The sequence below is a fragment of the Centruroides sculpturatus genome, unplaced genomic scaffold (assembly GCF_000671375.1).
Source record: "Centruroides sculpturatus isolate CEXI.00-Female unplaced genomic scaffold, Cexi_2.0 scaffold225, whole genome shotgun sequence".
In the NCBI taxonomy this organism is placed as follows: domain Eukaryota; kingdom Metazoa; phylum Arthropoda; class Arachnida; order Scorpiones; family Buthidae; genus Centruroides; species Centruroides sculpturatus.
In genome coordinates, this window is record NW_019384500.1 from 4,884 (window position 1) to 29,781 (window position 24,898).

Sequence of the window (24,898 nt, forward strand, 5' to 3'; positions counted from 1 at the left end):
GCGATTTTAATGAGCCTTTGATAAGGCTCGATTAAGGCTTAATGTTTTTTTAATGGGAGTTTTTTATCAAAATTAATTTATCGTTCTAAAGTTGTAGTGCACCGATTTTCCTTCGGTAAAGTTATTTAAAGCTGCTTTCTGATGTCAAAAACGACCTCCGATACTTTTTTAATTTTTTTAATTAATAGATTTTATTATATATAAGTTTAATTAAGCCGGGGGGGTCGGAAATCGCAATAAAAATTTTAATTTTTTAAAAACATTTAAAAATATACAGCCAAATTGTAGTCACCCTACTATAAACCCATGGCCTCCCGAGATTTCTGAGAATGTCCCGGGAAATCCGACTCCAGCTGTGTTCAAGGTCATCCAGCTGTGTAAACAATGACTCATCGGTGTTATATTTCACAGAAAGACGAGACAAAGGAAAATAAAATTTAAAGCTTTTTCTTCAAAATAAACGCATTTCTTTCGTTTTTTTCAGTTTTAAGTATTTTTTACATTTAATTAAATTAATGATTATAAAATATCAAAAATCTCAATGTCCTTAAGGGGTTAACTATTCTACAATATACTTGAGTTTAATACAAACGTCTAGAAACTAGACCGGGCATGGCCAACATGCGGCCCGTGGACCAGATCCGGCCCATCTAATGAATTTATGTTTCCCGCGATCAATCTTTCAATATTAGCTACTGAAGTCCGAATAGCTCGATGAAAAATTCTGACGCCTAAAAAACAAAACAAAAAAAAAAGAAAAAGGTCAACAACTCACTGTGCGCTTAGAGTTAACCATCCATTACAGATCTTGTAAGTACAGCTTAGAATGTTGATAAAGTATGATAATGTGAAAAATGTATCTGTAATCTCTATGTACAATTTACTGTAGTCTCTGCACCACCTCAAAATCTTCCTAGGGCAGCCTCTGGTTCTGGCCGTGGAAAAAGTTTTCTTTCCAATTCGGCCCGGGGGCAAAAACTGTTGGCCACCCCTGGACTAGACCCTGAGCGGGCATTAATGTCAATTTCTTTCGCACCCTGGCGCATATGCAACGTCAGCTTTTTCGCCCGATCCGAAGAGTAAACTAGCGCATTTATCATTGTTTATCATATTGTGAACATTGAGAAACTCGTTGTACGTTAAATAAAATGAAATGTAGTGTGTGCGGTTTAGAATCTAGTCATAGACAATGTCTAAACAGGCTATTAAAGCAAGCAAGCGCATAAAGGACAACAACAGTAGTTAGAAAAATATTAAAGTATTTAAGGGCAGGTTGTGTTTACCTACGTATCAGAAAAAAGTTTTTTAATTTTCAACCGACGTCCGACGCGTCGGCTAGAAATGAACTACTCTCTAGTAGCGGAAGTGAGAGAAACTATTTTGCAAACCAATTTATTACATCATTCATTAATTAAATCGTTGTTTTATTTATTTATGGTACTTAAATTTTTTTTCTTTAAAATGATTAAATTTAAATCAATTTTTCATAATTAACTAATAAAAGTGAAATTTTTTTGGTTGATTAAGATGCATATTTCTTTATGTACTCGAAAATTATTCCGAGATAAATTCGTTATATCCATTGTTTTATTCTCACCATCAATTTTAATACAACTTTTATACAGAAATTTTAGATAAAAATATTCAGATAACTAGTGGTATCTTCCTTATAAAAAAAATCGTAGTATGACACGGACAGATCGGAATGGGAGTCGCAAATTTCAAATTTATCGGAGTCCGATTATCTGTTTACCGATTCCACCCCACTGCTTTCTGTACTACAGTTCTAAACTGTATGTGTATAACTATGATATGCCAGATACAGAGCCGGCCCTACCATAGGGCGAAAGGAGCAACCGCTCCAGGAGCTAAGTCCTAGGGGGCGCCTCAGTGGTAAAGAAAATTAAAGGGTATAAATTTGGGGCAACCAAGGGCAGTGGCGTAGCGAGGGGGTGCAAGGGGGTGTATCAAGCACTGGGCGCTACTCGCAGAGGGGCGCCCAAATGGTCTCCAAGACGAACTATATGTGTTTCTGGAGGGGGCGCCAATAAAGTGTCGTGCCCCGAGCGCCAGTTATGTTCGCTACTCTACTGACCAAAGGGGCGCCATAATAGGATCTCGCTCCATCCTAAAACTTGCCTCGGGCCGGCACTGGCCAGATATTTAACTTATACACAAAATTTCGGAATGAACTCATTCCTTAATGGCAGAGTGCCAACTGACAAACTGCTTATGGCCTAGATAAAATATTTTTATGATATATGATTTTCTCCAAGTCAAGTCAACACAAGTTATTTATCCTAATATGTTTGTTTGTTAGAGGTAATCTTGGAATCTACTGAACTGATTTTTAAAATTGTTTTGCTATTGAAAAGTTTATTCCTTCCAGATGAACATAGGCTATATATTGTATTTTCATGTTAAAAATGGAAAATACATGATGTTTTTACTGTGTCATATCTCTCATATTGTTGTTTGTCTGCTCTGTTCAAGGTCAATCCTCTTTGCCATCTGGTGGGCTTTTTAAAACTTGTTATCTTATATTTTCAGTTTTGATTCATGCAGTTCGGATAGTTGTCTATATACTTTGTTTATATTAGATAGGTTGCGGCCGACGTTTTCTTCGGAAAAACGTGTACGGACGTTCAGCACCGCATTCCTGTAAGCCTAGAAGTTTGACAATGGCGTTTGGAATGTCGAGCATGATCCTACTGACGTTCCAAACGCCATTGTCAAACTTCTAGGCTTACAGGAATGTGGCGCTGAACGTCCGACGTACATGTTTTCCCGATGGAAATGTCGGCCGCAACCTCTCTAGTATCTTGGTCGTTCGTTTCTTATAATAATAAAACTTTCAGATAGAACTATAATGAACAAATTTACTTCCCTTATATAAAACTAAACTTTTGTAAGTAGGCCAATAGTATTTTTGTATGTTCATTCGCTACAATTTGAAAAAAATCATAGACCTATACATTCCCACTGTCGTCCGTCTAATTGTTTTTCCTTAATCTGGAGAACGGAGATAGACTAATGAAAGAGGAGACCAGATATGGAAACCGTAGGGGCAGGAGGCCCCGATTAACTGTATACGAAATTTCGATACAAACCGAAAGTCATGTTATTTCAAGAATTTTCCTGTGAAAGGTGTTCGATAGATGACCGACACGACTTATATTGTTAAAGAAAAAGTATGATGTACAGGAGAAAATCACTACTAATTTGAGATGGAAAGCATATATTTTAAATGAAATAAATTAAAAATTGCAGCCCGGCATTGTGTCGATGTCACAATAAATAATTGCTCATTGTTTTAGTATTAATCCTACCAAACCATTATTTAAAAATAAGAATTAGTCTTACATTATTAGATATCTTATGTTCACTTTTTGGCTGTAAAATGACATTGCGCATGCCTGTATGGTTTCATACAATGGGAATGTCTCAGTATAACATCCTAGTTTTAAAATGTCTGGGTCAGCAATTTTGAAAAAGTGGCAACATTGGATATCTATCTACATAAATTGAGTTGCCTTATTAATAATAAAATGCCTAAAAGAAAGTCGTAATTGTCACAAAATATATTTGCATCAAGGGACCATTGGAAAGTTTATTACTTCCAATGTACAGTATTTGAGTTTTCTTAAAACTTAGACACTCAGACATTCCTGTTGATTTCATATTCTTTACAAACTTCCAAACCCTTTGACTGATCTGGATGAAATTCCATATAGTTACTCTCAGGTGCCCTATGAGAAACATGGATTACCATAAAAACTAGACCCCTCAGTCCTTCTCTTTGATTTCATTCCCCTACTCCCAAATCTTTTGAGAAATCTAGACAAATTTTGCATAGTTAGTCTCTACAATCCTCTAAAAATATATGCTACTTTAAAACTTGGCTATTCACTCCTTCCCGATTTCATCCCCCACAAATTGCCAAATTCTGACTGATTTTCATTAAATTTTGCATAGTTATCTCTGCCACCCTGCCTATATGAACTCTGCCACTAACCTATAATACGAACAATTCAACCCCCTCCTTGAGTTCTTGGGCAATGTTGGACATTCTTTGCTAGTATTTTTATACAACAGCTAAGTATTATCATAAACTATTGCATACATATCTTAAAAAATTTTCCACAAATGCAGCTTCAATTTTATGAAAAAGTACAAATGTTAATAACAAATAAAATCTTCATTAAGTCCTAGCCCTCTCAAGAGACATGACCCCCTCTCTATCTCCCCACCCTCTCGACCTTTAATCACCAAAATTTAAAAGCATCAATGCTTCTCATACACAAACCATCTTGCCAAATTCTGTTACTTTATCTTCACCACATTGAGATATTAAGCAAAATAAACACCAACATACACACATATGGAAATTTTTTGCCAGTTTTTGACTTTTTTGAATTCAGATGGCCTGAAAACATGGAGATTTGCAAAAATCTCAGAAAGTCAAATTTGACATGATTCCAATACTTTCTCTTGTTATATATACATAACAGCCAGGAAAGTAATAGAAAGTTTGCCTATTCCTTAAAATAAACAAACTTGAAATAAACACCCTCACAAATTATCAAACCATTGTCTAATGACAATGGTTTGATAATTTGTGAACCATCTTAAAAAAAACCACTCAAAAATTACTGGAACAACTGGAGAATAATGGATCTAAATTATATCTTGAATTATCAAAATGATAATATATATATATTATCATTTTGAAAATTCTTATATAGAAAAATACTTTCTATATAAGATAATAATATAACATAGAAAAATACTTTAATATAATTTTAATTCCTCTTATATAGAAAAATACAGGAAATGCAAAGGTAGGTATACAATTGTTATTATGAAAAAAATATGTAGAAAAAACATTTATTTTTATTTTTATGTATAAATTAAATCATAAATAAGGAATACAATTAAATAATAAGAGAGAAAAATAATAATAATGAACACTAAACATCCCTGTTTCTCAAATTCTAACTGTATAACTACTTTTGCACCCCTGTATGTAAAAATAAAATTACATATGATCAAATATTGTTTTCTATATTTTAGTCAATGCAAAGATAACAGACAAAACAGGTATAGAATACACTAGATCTACCTTTAATTATTTTTAAAATTAAATTCTATTAAATTGTAAATTTATGCTTAGCTAAACATACCACATTTGAACTTGAAATAATTGAAATTTCATCTTCTTGCTCACTGAAATCAAAAGCAGGACAGCGAACTATTCCTGGACTTGAATTATGAGACTGTCCTTTAAATATAAAAAAAAAGAGAAATTTTTTAAAAAGTTGCAAATAATTTAAAAATTACACAAATACAATTATAAATATCATAAGATAGTTTTCTTTCTTTTAAAACCCATTAAAAAGTTATTTGTATACAGCAGTGTTTTTCAACCTTCTTGAATACACAACCCCTTTACAAGTTAAAAAATTCTGGCGACCCCCCAGGGCCATATTATAACTATATTAGTGATTTTAAAAACTACGTATTTAATTTTCTTTCTGTTGAGACCTAAATATCGATCGAAAAACCAATTGTACTGTAAAATAAACAGGCACAGCCTTCTCACTAAAATTGTAGTTTTTTTATTGTAGAATAGGACTTGTTTTTTCTTTTACCCATGACCCCCCATGTAAGGCTTTGCAACCCCCCTGGGGGTCGCAACCCAAGGTTGAAAAACACTGGTATACAATAAATTAATTTATTCAATGTAATATGACATTTTTTAAATAAAGTTGTCTTTTAAAAGCTGGAATTTTTGGATAAAATCATACAAACACACTTTCTGTACATTTGCAGTATTAACTTTACACACCAATGGCCAGGTCATACAATGGGGTGGCCCAGTGGTGAGGGATGGAGCCCCGACATATCCGGACAGACCACCCCCAAATGATTCCTGGGGATATTTTTGACCCATTCAGATTTGAACCTGGGTCTTCCAGAGCAGTAGGCTGTCACCTTGACTGCTCGGCCATCTAGCCAATATTATTGTTTGTTAGAAGTATGTTTAGAGAGCAAATCTTGCGAAGTTTGTGATATGTTAATGCCAGTTCTTGGCTTGCTGCCGTACAGATGTCAATGGCTTCAATTATTTGTAATTTTTGTACCTCAAATATTTTTCTTAACAATTTGGCTTCTCCCCAACACAGGGACACTCAATGCTTACTTGCATATTGAGTTAAGGCAATGTCTTAATTGCCTTTAAAGATGTCATACTTCTATTCTTTTAATCTGCCTCTATCAGTCTGTTAGTGTGCCTATAAAGATTAGGTATCTGCTAAATCTACGATTTTCTAGAGGTATAGTATATACCTCAGAGCTTTTTTCTCATTTACTTGATCTTTTCCACTGGTTAACAACCTGAATATTGTTGGATAACCATCTGGTTTGTGAATAACTCTTGTATTTTCTTTTTAGAGAGTTCTATTTCTAGGTCTAGCTAAACCCTATCTATACTTAGAAATAGAACTCTCTAAAAACAAAATACTCACAAGAGTTTATCACAAACTAAATGATTATTCAACAATATACAGATTGTTAACCAGTGGAAAAAATCAAATAAATGAGAAAAAACCCTGGAGTATATACTATAACTCTAGAAAATTGTAAATTTAGCAGATACCTAATTAGCCTTAATAGTATCAACTAACAGACTAATTGATAGCATGACATCCTTAAAGGCAATTACTACATTGCCTTAGCTCAATATGCAAGCAGCCTTGGATGTCCCAGTGTTGAGGAGCAGGGCTGCAGAGTTGGTAAAAAAACACTCGACTCCGACTCCCGATAATTTTAGTAGGCCAACTCCAATTCCGGCAAAATTAAATACCAAGTCATTTTATGGGGGAAGAGGCACTCATAGGGGTATCCTACTCTGAACTCTAAAAGGAGCTCTGAGCATTTACCCAAATACTTTTATATGTAGGCTGTTTTTCAAGCTCCGATGGTCCATAAAACAAAGACAAGTGTAAATAACAAAATGAATTTATTACCAAAAGTTAGGTATAGACATGGTTACTTTTCGACATAATCACTGTGAAGATTGAGAAATTTGTTATATCTGTGGATGAGCTTTTCCATCCCCTTGTAATAGAATGCTGTTGCCAGTGAATTGAGATGGCCTTAACAACGTTGTTCTGAAGATCGTCATTAGTGTTGAACCTCTGCCCTCCTAGAGACTTTTCCTGTTCAGGAAAGAGGTGGAAGTCACTTGGCACTAAATTGGGGTTATACACTAGGTGTTTAAAGATGTTGAAAACTTCCACTTTTTTTCTGAACTGAAAACGTGGCTAGCAGGGCAGTGGTTTGAGACTAATCAATTAATGACAATTTTCAAAACAACATTGTTAAGGCCATATAAATTCACTGGAGGCAACATTCTATGACAAGGGGATGGAAAAGCTCATCCACAGATATGACAAATGCCCCAATCTTCACAGTGATTATGTCGAAAAATAACAATGTTTGTACCTAACTTTTGGTATTAAATTCATTTTCTTATTTACACTTGTCTTTGTTTTATGGACCATCAGAGCTTGAAAAAACTGCTCTCGTAATTAGTATTTTTAATATTTATTTGTATAAAAAAAATTAATTTTTAACAAATATTTAATAAGAGAAAGCGGGCGATAAAATTCTACATCTCCATATATTCGACATCATTTGCACTTCAATTTTACCCTTCCAGAAGATTAGTTCAATTAAAAAGTGTGTGATCTAGCTACTTCAGCCCCTTGTTCAGAAAAGAAAAATATGAACTCTGATCAATTAGTCTGGCTCATTCAGAAAAATAGAGTACTTATTTAGAGCAGGGATAATAAAGGAATGATCCAAAATATTTAAATTCAATAGTATCAAAATAATTTTACTACTAAACACAAATACTACAAAAAACACTACATATTTAATAAATTAAATTGATGAATTTTGTATTTAAAATAAATGAATTAAAAGTCGACCCCCCTATAACACTGTTGATTATTCCATTTTATATGAATTCCATGTTGTACGAGTCACTTAGATTTTACAAATACGTGTGCTGGGCTGTGAACGGCTCACGTATTTGTAAAATCTTAGTGACTCATACAACATGGAATTCATATAAAACGGAATAATCAACAGTGTTATAGGGGGGTCAACTGTATTACAAAATATAAAAAAATTTTTAAAAATTAATAAATGTATAATAAATTTTCTTTCATTTAAATAAAAAAAACTAAAGTAAATTTAAAATGCGGGAGTTGGAATCGACATATTTTTTCCGACTCCAACTCAACAGCCCTGTTGAGGAGAAGCCAAATTGTTAAGAAAAATATTTGAGGTACAAAAATTAGGAATAATTGAAGCCAATGACATCTATAAGGCAGCAAGCCAAGGGTTTGCATTAACAATAGAGAAAGCATTAACATATCACAAGCTTTGCTCTCTACAACATACTTCTAACAAACAATATTTCATTAACTGTCCACTTCTATATGTTTAATATTAATTATAATTTATTTTATACTATTTTCTAATGTACTTTTAAATAGCATCACAGAATATTTGAATTGTTCATCTTTAGAATTCAATATAACTCCTTCACCTTTGGAATGGCTTCTTATCTGAGACAGGCCTGTAAAGTGGGCCAAAAATGTTTGTTTGATGTATAAAGTAATGCTGGAAATGTATGAAAGGTGTGTTTGTATCATTTTTTAAATTAAAATACAGACCTCACTCTAAAAATGTTAAATAATGAGAAAAAAATTAATTTTTAATGTCAAATTCAATAAAGTTTACTCTAAGTAATTAAATAAAACTTGGCACCATATTCAAATATCAACAAATTAACCACTAAATTAAAGTAACAAAATATTTACTATAATTGAAGCAGAGTGTTAGTGAAGTCACTTCTATATGGCTTACAGAATTTTATTCATTCTCAAATGTCAGATGGTGAAAATGGTTTAAAAATTCCAGTAAAGAAAAGAAGATGCTTGGTTCACTATAATGGAGATTGGGGAAAAAAGTATAGTTGGATTAGTTGCAGTAGAGATGATCATAGTGCAAAATGCTCTACATTCAACAATTTCATTTTCACAATTAGTCATGGTGGTGAAAGCAACGTAAGTAGACATTTGCATCTAAAATCCACATTGCAAATGTTCAAGCAATAGCAAAAATTTCTGTTTTTTATACCAAAGCAAAGCAAGGGTCATGAAGATATTACTTTTGCAGAAGTATAATTTTGTTACCATTCTGTTATGCATTCTCATAGTTATATCTCAGCTGGTTGTGCTAGCTCAATTTTTAAAAAAATGTTTCCCGACTCTGGAATTGCAGCAAAATATTCTTGTGGTAAAACAAAAGTTTCTGCCATTATTACAAAAATTCTTGGAAAGCAATCAAAAAATTACATATTGAAACAACTGGAGAATAGTAAACCTTTTTCTATAAGCATGGATGCTTGTAATAAAGGAAACATAAAAACTTTTCCTTTGGTTGTAAGATATTTTGACCAAAACCATAGTGTAAAAACTGGTTTGATATTCATTTCATTAGAAGCAGGAGATACTGAAACTATTTCAAATGCACTCATCCAACAGCTTACATTTAATGAATTAGCTCCCAAAAACATTACTGCATATGGAGCTACTAATACCAATATTAATTTTTGGCAATAAAAATAACATTTTTGTAACATTAAAAAAATTTAATGAAAATATATTTCCTGCTGGTTGCAATTTGTACATTCTGCATAACATTGCTAAGAAAGCTTGCAATTGTTTGAATATTGATATAGAATCTATTGTTATTAATATATTTAATGAATTTAGCTCTTCAACAAAAAAGAGGACTGAACTAAAAGACTTTTTTGAATGAACAAATAGAATGGAATGAAATGTTACAACCTACACCAACAAAGTGGCTGACTCTGAAATGCTTACAAAAATTCAGTCTATCCATCTCCTAGGAACAGACTCAGTTTGTAATATTCATATTAATTGAGTCCAGAGAGAGTCTGAATGTCACTAGTCCAAGTCCCTTAATGATCAATGGCTGGTGAATCAATGGTCCTGATTGAATCTCAGATCAAGTGGGAATTTGGAGTTGATTGAAGTGTATGTCCAACAGTTGGATATTCAGAAAGCACAAAACAGAGAACTTAAAAATTTTGACACTGCTAGAGCCTAACTCCTGAGAGAAACTGCTTGGCTAGAGAGGACAGATCATGGAATGAGAACTTTTTGTACGTAAGATTTAAATCCTCGTGAAAAGAACCTCAGGTCCTTGAGATCTAACTTTTTAAAGGGTTCTCTTCCTGATTCCACATTCCAATTGATCAACGATATCCCTCATTACTTTCCAATTGGTCCATCCTTGTTACCAGTGACAATTCTAACTCTTTCAGCTGCAGGAGAGGTCAACACTGACATTCAACATGATGCCATTTTCTGATGCTAATCAGATAGTATTTACTGACCTTTAAAACTTTTTCTCATAAATCAAGCCTTTTGTATTTACCTTTTTGACACCAAGAATTTATAATAATCTCCAAGAGACATTATTTAATTAAATAAATAATTTCACTATATCATTGTTTAACTTTATATCATTTTTTTGTTCAAAAGGTGGAAGTTTAAATGTCCTGTTGAACACTCATTAACATTCTAGCACATAATTTTGAATTCTGTCTGGGACCTAACAATTTATTTGTATTTTGATTATTCTTTGCCAGGCAAGTTTATGAAATGTCCATGTTTTGTTTGTTTCTTCTTATAATTATGAATGTGAGATCCGACCCGTATGACAATTTCCCACTTTCCTTCTAAAATTTCAACATATTTTAAATAAATCTATCACCTTAATGTTAAAATAACATTGTCCAAGAAAAAGAATCAAATATCACATCAACAACAATAGAAAGTTATAATTTTTTGCTGTAATGTAAACATTAAACCCTCTAACAATGTCATTCTCATATTGCAAGACTTAAAGTTTACAATTAACACCTGAATTCTTTACTTTATTATGGTTGTGAAAACACCTTTTGACCTCCCCACCTGCTAAAGTAACCTTTAGCTCTAATAACAGTCTATCACATGACATTTTTCCCAAGCCAAATCAATAAAAGTCCGTCTCATCCCCCTCAGGGGAGTCTCTTAATGAAAGCCAGACCAACGACATCAAAGACCGTTGAGTAGAATCTGCGAACCCACCATAACTCTGAATCTCCCAAAGCAATATTGTCCATCGCCACAGTTGTGAACTTTTTTACCTGTGCCTATTTGGAATACCCTAAAACCCACTTCTTGGATATCTGTGTGCCCTTAATGAACTTTAATTGCCATGGAAACCTACAAAGAGGTATGATATCAAATGCGTACGCTCTCTCTCAGCCTCTTTTAACTTGTACTCAGAAGTTAGGAAAGATAGAAGTTATGTTAGTTTCGGTATTGTAACTGTCTTTTGTTATTCAATAAATTGTTGATTTTCTTGTTAAATGGTGTCCTTGCTCATTTAAAGCCGACAACTTACCGACGACCCCTAGGGTTGCCACCTCATAACTTAGTCTTGTCCGGAGATGATGATTTAAGAAACCAAAAAAAAACCCATATGCATACATATACAGTTTTTTTATTTATATAAAGCCCATAAAAAACAATTAAGCATTAATCATGTGTCATTAAAAGGTTGATTAAAATTGCAATAAAATTTTTTTGCGCAGGTAAAAAATTTGGAATTAAAAACATCCAAAAATAAAAATTTTTTTTTTAAATTAGGGGTCCAACAGACCTTTTGTTATGTAATGCTATTTAACCTGCTCAAGTCTGACTCTAACTATATACTATAACTTACCATTAATCATCAACCAACACAAACACTGATCATCAAACTCATTTATGTAGGCTATATCATGTCACTCTCAATAGACATCTCCTGACAGAACAGTCACAAGAAAGAGTACAACTACATAGCATGAAGCAGCACTGTGCCTGCGCCAGTTATAGACGTTATGTCTTTAATTTAAGTCAACGACCACCACACTAGTAATTTGGTACATGGGGAAGAAATATACGCAACTGTTTGCATATAATTCTGTACATATTCATTTCAACTTGCACAACCCGGAGAAATATTAATTAACCCCGGAGCCAGAGATAACTCACTGAATCCCGGAGTCTCCGGGTCAAACCCGGACAGGTGGCAACCCTAACAACCCCTCTCTCCTCCTCCATTCGACCAAAGACAAACGATCCCGATCCTTCGGGACAGAAACAGTAAACCAGCCATCCCCTGGCAAGTGGACAGTTTCTACCAAACTGTTTCCAACAAAAAGAGGTATGACCTTGTCATACCTCTGGATCCCACACAAGAATATACAATCAAAACAACTTTATCTACAACTTTATATCATGGTAGGTCAGAGGTCGGTAACTCATGGCTCTGGAGCTGCATGTAGTACTTTCATTCATCTGTTGCAGTTTCCTATGGCTTTAGAAAATAAATAGTGAATATTTAATTTGAATTTATTTAATTTTAGTTCATTAGTTTTTTAAATGTAATTCTAAATTTGAAGATTATTGTGCTCTTGTAACATTAAAATAAAAAGTGTTAAATTTTTTTTGTCACTCAAAATATGCATCACAACCGACAAAACAAGACACCCAGTAGTGCACAATTTGTCAAGCTTTTAAATTCCAGTAAGAAAACCTTGGATAAATCCAAGAATGGGAAAATTTCTGAAGAAAACAGAACATTTAATGCTGTGAGCAGGTTCATTTGCTTTTACTGCTGATGACAATGGCTTACCAGTATGTTTGATATGTGGTGGAAAGTTGTCAAACAACAAAAAATCAAATATTGCAAGACATTTCCACAATAAACACACAGCTGAAAAATATCCCAATGGAGATGAGAAAATAAAAAGATTATTTCAGAACTAATGTGGAGGGTTGATCAAAGCAAAAATCATTTCAAAGAGTGGATCTAGTCTGCAAATTCAACTACATATGCCAATTTTGTGGCCACTCAGGAAATAAACATGGGAAGCTGTTTACAAATGGAGAATATATAAAAAAATCATTCATCAAGATTTCAGAACATCTATTCACCAACTTTAAAAACAAGAGTGATATTGTGCAAAAAAATCAGATATGCCACTCTCTGCAAAGACTGTCAAAGATAAAACCATAAAAGTGGCAGAAAATATCATCAGATAGATAATTAAAAGACATCAATTCGGCTGTGGTGTACTCAATCACCTGTGAAGAGTCCAAAGACAAAGGTAATATTGAGCAAATGCTATTCTGCTGATATGTAAACTCTACTGCACTACAGAGAAATGACTGAGTTGATATCACTGAAAGGCCAGACATGGGAGAGAACATCTGTGAAGCTGTCTTTGATTGGTTGAGAGCCAGAGAAATAAACACCACCCACCTGGTGTCAGTGGCTACTGATGGGGCACTGAGTATGACAGGAGTGCAAAAGAACTTTGTGACTTTATTGCAGAAGTTTCTGGATGGAAAGCTTCTGACATTTCACTGCATCTTGCACCAAGAGACATTGTGTGCTCAAACATTTCCTCCAGAATGCACAGAATTAATGAATTTTGTCATTCAGATTGTCAATAAAATAATGGCAAAAAGCTTAAATTGCCATCAGTTCCATTTGTTACTGGACAAGCTGGAAAGCACACATTTTGATATATTGTTGCATAATAAAGTCTGGTGGCTGACCAGAGAGAAGGTGCTGAAAGGCTTTTCTGCATGTCTGGAAAAGGTGAAAACTTTCTTGGGCAGTAAAGGGTTCACCTTTCCTGCACTGAAACAGCCTGAATGGCTGGAAAAGCTACAGTTCATGGTAGATATGACAGAACACCTGAACATGCTGAACTGAACTCTTCAGAGGAAAGGAGGAACAGTGCTGCATATGTGTGAGGCCTGGCTGGGATGAAGAACATTGTTTTAACGATATATCCAAATAAAAACAAATCTTGATCTTTGCAATTAATTAAAATTAAGGGAACTAAATTATAAATGAAAAGGGGAAAATAAATATTAAGACCACATGATAAAAAAGGAGAAAAATTTAGTAAATTTAATTTTTTATAAGACAAGATGAACAAAAAAGGAAATGTTAGATAAGGTACAAGGTTTGTTCACCACTGAACAAAAGACGATGTCAAATTGTATTAATAAACAATCGTCTTTCTCAGGAACCAATCTGGTCCAATTTCACCTGGTAACAAAAAAAGAACAATTAGGGGACCTAGAGAGGGGATTAATAACCAATAAAATAATGATTTGCGAGCCCACAAGATATTTAAGTCCAGGCCACAAGGACACTTCCTTCTTTGTTGTGGCATTCCATGAAGCTATGTCCCTTGGTGGGGTGTTTTCCACAAGGTTCCATCTTTGTCCTTTGTTGATGTCCCTCCAAAAGTTATAAACCTTCATTGAGAGAACCTTAGGAAATTCCAATCTGCATTCACCAGACATCATTTCCTGTTCAAGAACTGGACTTAGAATGTAACATCTGGCAGCGATAGGAAACCACCATCATTGCTTTCCTCTTCTTCTTTGAAGACTAGGCATCAAAATCTACACAGACTTTGTAACAATTTCCCTTTGTGACAATAGTACTTTATTTGTCTAATAAATGGGCTGTGTTGTTTGTAAATGAGGCATTAATCTCTGACTCAACCACTCCCACATGTCGTTGATCGTTACCACTCGGCAGTCCAGATGGCAATGGAGATGATAACAATAGCTCTTAAAATCATTATTTGTTTTGAAATTTTTTTCCCCTCTTGGCCCTTCATACATGCTGGAGGAGGTTTTGGCATTCAAGCACAAGTTGGAAGTGTTTGCCAGAGATTTACATACAGGCTCACTGTCTCACTTTTCCTCTTTGAGAGTGTTCAAACAAGATCATGGTTTAAAAAATCTGGAGTATTTGCAGTTTGCAATCACCACAATGCAAACTCATCTTTTGGGAAACGATTCTGTGAATTCAGAAAAGAAAAGAACACAGTATCCTTTCCTGTCACTCCTCTGACCATCAATCCATCCCTATTGACTATGACTGCATTTGCAGGAGTAAGTCAACCTAACCTTGAGATGGAACTGGCTGATATAGCTGACAAAGATATATGGGTGTCCAAGTTCAAACGCATAACAGCTGATCTTGAAGATGTTACCTGTCAGAGGTCATTCTTGCTCAGAATCACAAATAGAGTTGTTAAATATATCACTGTTGCAAGTTATGTGTTCACAGATAGTGAGTAGGATACCTTACAAGTAAGTTTAAAATCACACATGACTACTTTGGTCTGTTTCAAAGTCATATTGAACCAAAAAGTGGCGGGCTTGATAGAGACGCCACATCATGGCAGTTTGTTAGAAAAATAATACAAAGGTTATATAACACAAATCATTGCTACACACATAGGTAATGACAGGAGAGAAATTTAACACTCCCCCCTCAATGATTTGTCCCATTTTGCTTACAGTCATAGAGTCCAAGTTGTCTAGCACATTTAATGTGTTTTCCAGTATACACTGGTTTTGTTAAAATGTCTGCTACTATTTCCTTGGTAGAGCAGAACATAATACATACATTCCTATTCTTCACTTCATTTCTTACAAAATGATATTTGACATCAACATGCTTCATATGTTGATTAACACAATCATTCTCTGATACTTTCATACAACTTTGGTTATCCTTGTACACAGTTACTATCCTTGTACACAGTTACTTTCTTATTGACAATTTCCCAAGGTCCAGAAACACTTGCTTCAGCCAAGCAGCCTCCTGGGTGGATTCACAAAGTGCAACATACTCAGATTCAGTCGAGAACAGTGTCACATTGCTTTGCTTTTTACTGTACCAGGATTCAAGACTGTCTTGATATTTAAAGACATATCCCTGTATGCGACTTTTGATCTGTATTATCACCTGCCCAATCTGAGTTGACAAAGCATTCTAGTGTGGTTCTAGCATTGCTCTTCTCACCCAATTTCAACTTCCAATCAGCTGTTCCCTTCAGATATTGAAACATCCTCTTCACCTCATTCCAGTCAGCTGTTCTTGGTTTCTTAGTACATTGGGTGAGGATGGAAACTGCTGCCAATATATCTAGGTGTGTGTTAGTTGCAAGGTACAGTAAACTAATTATACCCTTGAGGTACAGTTTGTTACCATTCTTGGTCCCCTCTCTTTAATTTTGAAATATCCAGGATCAAGCGGAATCTTGCTGGTTTTTGCACCTTGGAGTCCAAATTCTATTAGTTTGTCAGTTATAAAATGTTTTTGATTTAGATGGAATATTCCATCACCATCTCAATCAAATTTCATTCTGAGGTAATGATCAATATTTCTCTTTAGCAGTTTATTTATTTCATAAATGCAACACACAATAGTTTTTAAAAGAATAGTGTAAAAGTAAAAAGGATATATAAAATGTTATCTTCATTTTAGATGTCAAAAGGGTTTTGTGACTCTCAGTGTTTTCTTTTCTGTGGAAAATGGATCGAAATGGCTCTTTGAGTATTGAATAAAATGCCTTTAAAACTTTTTTATAATGTTTATTTTCTACTTTTTAGTTTTATAAATGGAACATGAATTATTAAAATTTGTCTTGATTTAATATTTTATTGGAAAGTAGATAAAATTGAGTTATATGGTTTTATCTAGACTGTGAGACTAAAAAGGGGCATCTGTTATCAGATTTTACTTACAAATTTCAATTTTCCCTAATTTGTTGCTAATTGCTAAAACTGTTTGCAAAGTCTAAAAAAAGTGTATTGTCATCAGGAATACATATGTATGAAAATTTCAACTAGATCAGAAATTGGACATGGGTGAAAACTGAATTACTTTATCTGGACAGATGAATGGACAGACAAATAAAGTAAATTAATAAAATGCATATAAAAATTATATGCCTTTAAATAAAAATATGAAAATTAATGAGTATTATTTAACATACAGTAGACCCCCCTATAATGCGGGTTCCTATAACGGAGATTCCTATAACGTGGCGAAAAAATTGCAACAGTATTCGTATAAAGATGCTAAAAGGGACTTGTAAAACGTCATCGCGACAGGATTGGTCGAATCTGGACCAATAGTGGACGAGCAGCCAAACTACTTTCCGCCGTCCAGCGCCACGCTAAGGAGAGTTTAGGCGGGTAAATTGAGTTTACTATCGTCTGTACAGTATGTAAATTACGTACTGTAAGTCTAATACAGTATTGTAATTTTATACATTTCTTGTGAAAGAAATATTTCTTATTCAATGGCCATTAATATTATTTCTATTAATGATGTCTTCAAAGTTCAACAAATTTTTCGCAGAAAAATAACTTATCAGAAATCGCCTGCCGTTTGGTGCACTGCTGCGCGACGAAAACAAGCTTGAGCAATGGCGACGTCCAACGGTGCACACTTGGTAAGTAATCCTACAATTTTTTGTTTATAGCATAGTTTATATAGATTATTCCCAAAAAATTATATGTGTTTTGGAAATGTTGAGTCGAATTAATCTAGAATTGATTAATTTTATGGAAGAAAACCTTTCAAACAGCCGTAGTCGTAAACTTCACACGTGTCAAGCTGCGATTGGCACATGTATTTAAGGATTCCTACAACATGAAATTCGTATAGCGTGGAATGTATCTACGCATTATAGGGGGATCTACTGTACAAAAAAGTTGTTTGGTTTTATAAAAAATTTGTTGTTACTATTATAGGATCAGTTAAAATGTGGTGCAACGATTCATTAAAATTACATTAGAAAAGATTACTCATTTAACAAGCTAGTGACTAATAAGGGAGAGTTATCATTGTCCTTGCCATCAATTATCAATCATCATTGTTGTTTTCATTGTCCCATTAATATAACCTTCTAGAAAAAGGCTACTTCAACCTTTACAGAATTACATAATAGATAAATCTTTCAAAATATTAAATTAAAACCAGATTGTATTAAAATTTTGATTAAAAAAAACAAAACACTAGCAACTGAGAGTATTAAAACAATCATGAAAAACTGAGCATTTATTAGAAAACTGAACAAAAGGAAAAACAATAACAACATAAAGTTATCTTTTCATTTTAAACTAATTTAACATTTTCAATTCTAGAAAACATACATTGCAAAAAAAAATCAAAGTTATACTATTCTAAATACAACTGATGCTTAAAATATACAAATACCTGATCCAGAAAATCTTCTTTTTACATTTCTACTTATTCTATCTTTTTCAGCTATATTATTATCTTTTTTATTTTTAGCTCTTGATGTTTTATCTTCTACAGAATCACCACCTATTGTTAACTGTAATTCACATTTTTCTGTTTGTTCATTTTTCTGAAAATAATTTTATTCCATTAAAATAAGCTCTCATAAATTTATTTATTTATTTTTACAAATAAATAGAAAAGACCTGAAGGACAGTTGATATCTACCCCACAAAATTAACAAATATACATAAAAACAAAGACAACAATTATACAAAATTAAAAACTGTATAACACAGTTTTACATTTTAACTTAAAACATGAAAAATTAAGAAAAAATTATCAAAATTATTTAAATTTTGAGAATTATGATGAAAAAAAGACCTTTGAGATTCTCTCAAATGAAAATATGGAGTGAACACAAGATGAAAGACATAGGTTTTTTCAAAGGGACATGTAAAAACAATTGATCATAAAAAATAAATCAATTAAAAAATTTTAAATAAAGTAAGCAATCAAAATATTTGACACAATCAAAAAATTAAGTAAAACTTAATCTAATCCTTGGAAAGCTAGGATTCTGAATATAATGTAAGTTGCATAATTTATTAAAATCTAAGTAAATTTTATTAAGATCCCTATCAAAGTTTTCCAAAAGGGAAGGCATAGCCATAGACCAAATGAGCATAATCAATGAAAGACTGAAAATTAAATATATAATAGTACATGATGTAAAATTATAATCACAAATATCTTAGTTATTAATTAAACCAACTTTAATAATTTGTCGAAGCTATGCTGTCTTTACTGTTTATTAATTAATTTAATTATTAAAGATTTTACATCTTAATAAATATTTTGACATCTGAATTGAAATTAGTTTTTCTTTTTATTTTATTTACAAATCATAATCTGTAAAGCCAAACAACTACTGGTACATTATGTTACTTTTCCAATTATAAATTATTTTAATAAATATTAATTGCATGGATGAGCGGTAAGTGAGTTCAGGCTTCTGGGATGACTTTTGCAGTTTCATTTCAGAATTTAAAAAAAAAAATTTCCATGAAATCCCAGCACATGCATAAAATAATTTCTGGAAAATATAATTAACTCTGAGATAAGATATAATCAAAAAACGAATATGTTGACTTTTGCCTCTTTGATGCTTAATAACAAAAAAGTATTTTGACATTTTTGGGTGCTGTTTTTTGGAATATAAAGCAAGAGAGCCATAAAGGACGGCCCTATGTGCTACTCTTGCTCTCACTGTTACAGTGGCTGTAGTGGCAGTAGTACTGTCTCATCCCCACTAGATGGCGTCTTTCACTAGCTCTAATTAGAGGGGAATTTTCCACAATTTTCTCCAATCAAAACATTCTGGAACTTTCTGGAATATCTCACTAGCAGTTTGTGGTAGTGACATTGTTCTGGAATCTTCTGGAACTGGAACACAAAATTGGATCTGTCCAGGATTGTCAAAGATTGAGGGAGACATAGTTCACTCAGTTGAGACAGAACACAATCTCAAATGTGGTTGATTTTAACAAGCGGCTCCAATTTATCAAAGGCTTTTCCTGCTTAAATGTGAAATTTTATTATATGTAAATGTGAGATTTTATTTTATTATTTTTTAGTATTACAGCAGATTATCCGACTCAATTGGGGACTCAGGTTGGTCGGATAACTGAAAAAATTGGATAATCGAAAAGAATGAAAAAAATACATTATTAGTATAGTATATTAGTATATCCCATGCAATTAGTATATTAGTATATTGCTATTAATTAGTTAAATGTAATTAGTATATTAGTATATCGTTAACCTACTTCGCGTTGAATTTTCAACGATGTTAAGCCTAATAAAATTTTTTTTTAAATAATAATTGTCGCTATTATATCGTTAAAAATTATTTTTAAATTATTTTATTGCTCACAAAACAAACAACCACTCATAATTAGAAAATTAAGTCTCGTTTAAATACTGGCCTCCCTTTCATGGTCGAGCCAGTGTTGTCAGCTAAAGCACGCAAAAATTTAACAAAAATATTATTAAAGTAGCCAAGACATAGCCAAATATTGTAGTACCACATCACTAGCGGATATTTGAAATTTGCCGACTAGAACGGTCGGTTAACCGATGTGACAGTTAATTGGGAGTCGGATAATCGATGCTCTACTGTACACTTTATTTTTTTATCTGTACTTTTCATCATATATTTTTCTTTTCTCAACAATAAATCACTTACAATCTTTTATTTGTGACATATTACTGCTCAAACTGCTCACTCAGGCTAACTACATTGAGAAACATCATTTCCAGTTTCCCGATGTAACTTGCTTTATTAGTCTGATTATAATTGTTAAATTTAATACAAGATGGCACCTAAAGCCTCCCTCTAGTGAAAAATTATTTAGTAATTAATTAATTTAGTAATTAAACTCATTCCTACCCTCAAAATTAAGCATTTTGCCATTTTATAATAATTAAAAATGTAAAAAGTTTTTTAAAATAAAATATCATAACAGATGGCACAACCAAATTTGCCAGAAAAATTAAGCCACTTGTTGCTGGATTTTTAAAAATGTTAAATAAGTTAATACATTTAATGTAATCATAACAAAAACCATTAACATTTGAAAAACTTTAATGTTAAATTTACAACATTTTGAAAAGAGTGTGTATAGTTCCTTTTCAACTGTATTCAGATTTGAACAATAATAATGATAATAAAATAGAATGAAATTTTACAAAATAATCATCTAAAGTAAAGCACAGAAGCTTTAGAAACATTTACCAACAATAATTATTCTTCAAATGAACTAAATACGATTTTAAGATTACCAATTATTTGTTAATAACCAAATTGTATTTTTTGGTTATAAATAGTCAAAAAGTGCATAAATACACGTTTTAAAATTATAGCTTAGAATGGTCCTCTTAAGTATATCTCAGAGAATTCAAATTATTTATTTATTAGCAAAAGAATGCCAGTGTTGCCTGGGAACTCAAGGAGATGGTTTGCAGTCCTTGTTATAAGATACAATGTAGCACATATTTCCTGCATGGTGGCAGAGAGTAACTATGCAAAGTTTGATGTCAGTCAGTCAAAAGATTTTGATATTTGTGGAGAATGAAATCATGGAAGGAATGAGGGTCTGAGTTTTAAAGTAGTATATATTTTTTGGAGGATTGTAAAGAATAACTATGCAGAATTTGGTCCAGACTGGTCAAAGAGTTTGGACTCACTGTAATATGGTTCTGTTTATATATAGAAATCAAAGAGTTTGGAGTTTGTAGGGGAGATGAAATCAGTAAGAAGGAATGAGAAGTCTGAGTTTTAAGGTAACTATGTGTTTTGAAAATTAATAAGCTTTCCAAAGGAGAAAGAGTTAAAAACAATTGGTTCAGTATATTCTGAAATTACCTTAAAGTAAGAAACAAACAAACAATCTTGCCTTATATATAACAAGACTAATTCTTATTTTTAAATAATAATATGGTAGGATTAATATTAAAATAAAGAAAACAAAAATACTACAGGTTAACATACAGAAGCTTAGTTTCATCTAAATGAAGTAAATTTGCTCCTTATAGTTGTATCTGATAATATAAGAGTATTATTATAAAAAACAAATGACCAAGACAATATGAACAAAGTATATATATAACTGCTTAAACTGCATTAATCAAAACTGATATTCAATAGATAAGATGATAAAACTTAAAAAGTCCCACTAGATGATAAAGGGGATTGTCCTTTAATGGAGCTACAACTGATGATAAAACTATGCAAGACAAATGCTGCAGTAAAAACATCTTTTTTAATATGAAAACAGTATATGCCTTTGTTCATATGGAAAAAATAAGCTTTCCAATACTGAAAGAATTTTAAAAATTGATTCAGCAGATTCTGAGATTACTCCAGCAAACAAACAAACAAACAAATATTCTTGTTTTATATATTAGTATAGATAAATTTCATACCTTCTTATCGTTTTTAGATATTTCTTTAGATAACTCCACATTAGGTAATACTGTTTGTAATGGTTGAGATGAAGAATTAATGTTATTTTTCATATTTATAAATGGCCTAATAAAAAATNGATATCACTGAAAGGCCAGACATGGGAGAGAACATCTGTGAAGCTGTCTTTGATTGTTTGAGAGCCAGAGAAATAAACACCACCCACCTGGTGTCAGTGGCTACTGATGGGGCACTGAGTATGACAGGAGTGCAAAAGAACTTTGTGACTTTATTGCAGAAGTTTCTGGATGGAAAGCTTCTGACATTTCACTGCATCTTGCACCAAGAGACATTGTGTGCTCAAACATTTCCTCCAGAATGCACAGAATTAATGAATTTTGTCATTCAGATTGTCAATAAAATAATGGCAAAAAGCTTAAATTGCCATCAGTTCCATTTGTTACTGGACAAGCTGGAAAGCACACATTTTGATATATTGTTGCATAATAAAGTCTGGTGGCTGACCAGAGAGAAGGTGCTGAAAGGCTTTTCTGCATGTCTGGAAAAGGTGAAAACTTTCTTGGGCAGTAAAGGGTTCACCTTTCCTGCACTGAAACAGCCTGAATGGCTGGAAAAGCTACAGTTCATGGTAGATATGACAGAACACCTGAACATGCTGAACTGAACTCTTCAGAGGAAAGGAGGAACAGTGCTGCATATGTGTGAGGCCTGGCTGGGATGAAGAACATTGTTTTAACGATATATCCAAATAAAAACAAATCTTGATCTTTGCAATTAATTAAAATTAAGGGAACTAAATTATAAATGAAAAGGGGAAAATAAATATTAAGACCACATGATAAAAAAGGAGAAAAATTTAGTAAATTTAATTTTTTATAAGACAAGATGAACAAAAAAGGAAATGTTAGATAAGGTACAAGGTTTGTTCACCACTGAACAAAAGACGATGTCAAATTGTATTAATAAACAATCGTCTTTCTCAGGAACCAATCTGGTCCAATTTCACCTGGTAACAAAAAAAGAACAATTAGGGGACCTAGAGAGGGGATTAATAACCAATAAAATAATGATTTGCGAGCCCACAAGATATTTAAGTCCAGGCCACAAGGACACTTCCTTCTTTGTTGTGGCATTCCATGAAGCTATGTCCCTTGGTGGGGTGTTTTCCACAAGGTTCCATCTTTGTCCTTTGTTGATGTCCCTCCAAAAGTTATAAACCTTCATTGAGAGAACCTTAGGAAATTCCAATCTGCATTCACCAGACATCATTTCCTGTTCAAGAACTGGACTTAGAATGTAACATCTGGCAGCGATAGGAAACCACCATCATTGCTTTCCTCTTCTTCTTTGAAGACTAGGCATCAAAATCTACACAGACTTTGTAACAATTTCCCTTTGTGACAATAGTACTTTATTTGTCTAATAAATGGGCTGTGTTGTTTGTAAATGAGGCATTAATCTCTGACTCAACCACTCCCACATGTCGTTGATCGTTACCACTCGGCAGTCCAGATGGCAATGGAGATGATAACAATAGCTCTTAAAATCATTATTTGTTTTGAAATTTTTTTCCCCTCTTGGCCCTTCATACATGCTGGAGGAGGTTTTGGCATTCAAGCACAAGTTGGAAGTGTTTGCCAGAGATTTACATACAGGCTCACTGTCTCACTTTTCCTCTTTGAGAGTGTTCAAACAAGATCATGGTTTAAAAAATCTGGAGTATTTGCAGTTTGCAATCACCACAATGCAAACTCATCTTTTGGGAAACGATTCTGTGAATTCAGAAAAGAAAAGAACACAGTATCCTTTCCTGTCACTCCTCTGACCATCAATCCATCCCTATTGACTATGACTGCATTTGCAGGAGTAAGTCAACCTAACCTTGAGATGGAACTGGCTGATATAGCTGACAAAGATATATGGGTGTCCAAGTTCAAACGCATAACAGCTGATCTTGAAGATGTTACCTGTCAGAGGTCATTCTTGCTCAGAATCACAAATAGAGTTGTTAAATATATCACTGTTGCAAGTTATGTGTTCACAGATAGTGAGTAGGATACCTTACAAGTAAGTTTAAAATCACACATGACTACTTTGGTCTGTTTCAAAGTCATATTGAACCAAAAAGTGGCGGGCTTGATAGAGACGCCACATCATGGCAGTTTGTTAGAAAAATAATACAAAGGTTATATAACACAAATCATTGCTACACACATAGGTAATGACAGGAGAGAAATTTAACACTCCCCCCCTCATTGATTTGTCCCATTTTGCTTACAGTCATAGAGTCCAAGTTGTCTAGCACATTTAATGTGTTTTCCAGTATACACTGGTTTTGTTAAAATGTCTGCTACTATTTCCTTGGTAGAGCAGAACATAATACATACATTCCTATTCTTCACTTCATTTCTTACAAAATGATATTTGACATCAACATGCTTCATATGTTGATTAACACAATCATTCTCTGATACTTTCATACAACTTTGGTTATCCTTGTACACAGTTACTATCCTTGTACACAGTTACTTTCTTATTGACAATTTCCCAAGGTCCAGAAACACTTGCTTCAGCCAAGCAGCCTCCTGGGTGGATTCACAAAGTGCAACATACTCAGATTCAGTCGAGAACAGTGTCACATTG

General features: G+C 33.2%; 2 protein-coding genes across 2 annotated transcripts in view; one reads left to right on the forward strand and one right to left on the reverse strand.

Annotated features, from left to right (window-relative positions):
• The window catches only part of LOC111622016, a 26,773-nt gene extending 4,413 nt beyond the window's left edge, over positions 1 to 22,360 (reverse strand). The window contains exons 1-3 of the mRNA XM_023364317.1: positions 22,255 to 22,360; positions 18,244 to 18,397; positions 5,184 to 5,281 (exon numbers count right to left, since the gene is read on the reverse strand). Of these exons, the coding sequence (XP_023220085.1) occupies positions 5,184 to 5,281; positions 18,244 to 18,397; positions 22,255 to 22,347 (345 nt within the window). The 5' untranslated portion in view covers positions 22,348 to 22,360. The remainder of the gene's footprint in view (positions 1 to 5,183; positions 5,282 to 18,243; positions 18,398 to 22,254) is intronic.
• Positions 22,361 to 22,394: 34 nt separating this feature from the next.
• On the forward strand, positions 22,395 to 22,919 carry LOC111622038 (general transcription factor II-I repeat domain-containing protein 2B-like). Its single transcript, XM_023364349.1, has one exon. It carries the CDS (start codon positions 22,395 to 22,397, stop codon positions 22,917 to 22,919), a length of 525 nt encoding a protein of 174 aa, XP_023220117.1.
• Positions 22,920 to 24,898: the final 1,979 nt, after the last annotated feature.

Coding starts and splice junctions, on each gene's coding strand:
- LOC111622038 (XM_023364349.1), top strand. CDS start 22,395: ATGGGAGAGAACATCTGTGAAGCTGTCTTTGATTGTTTGAGAGCCAGA.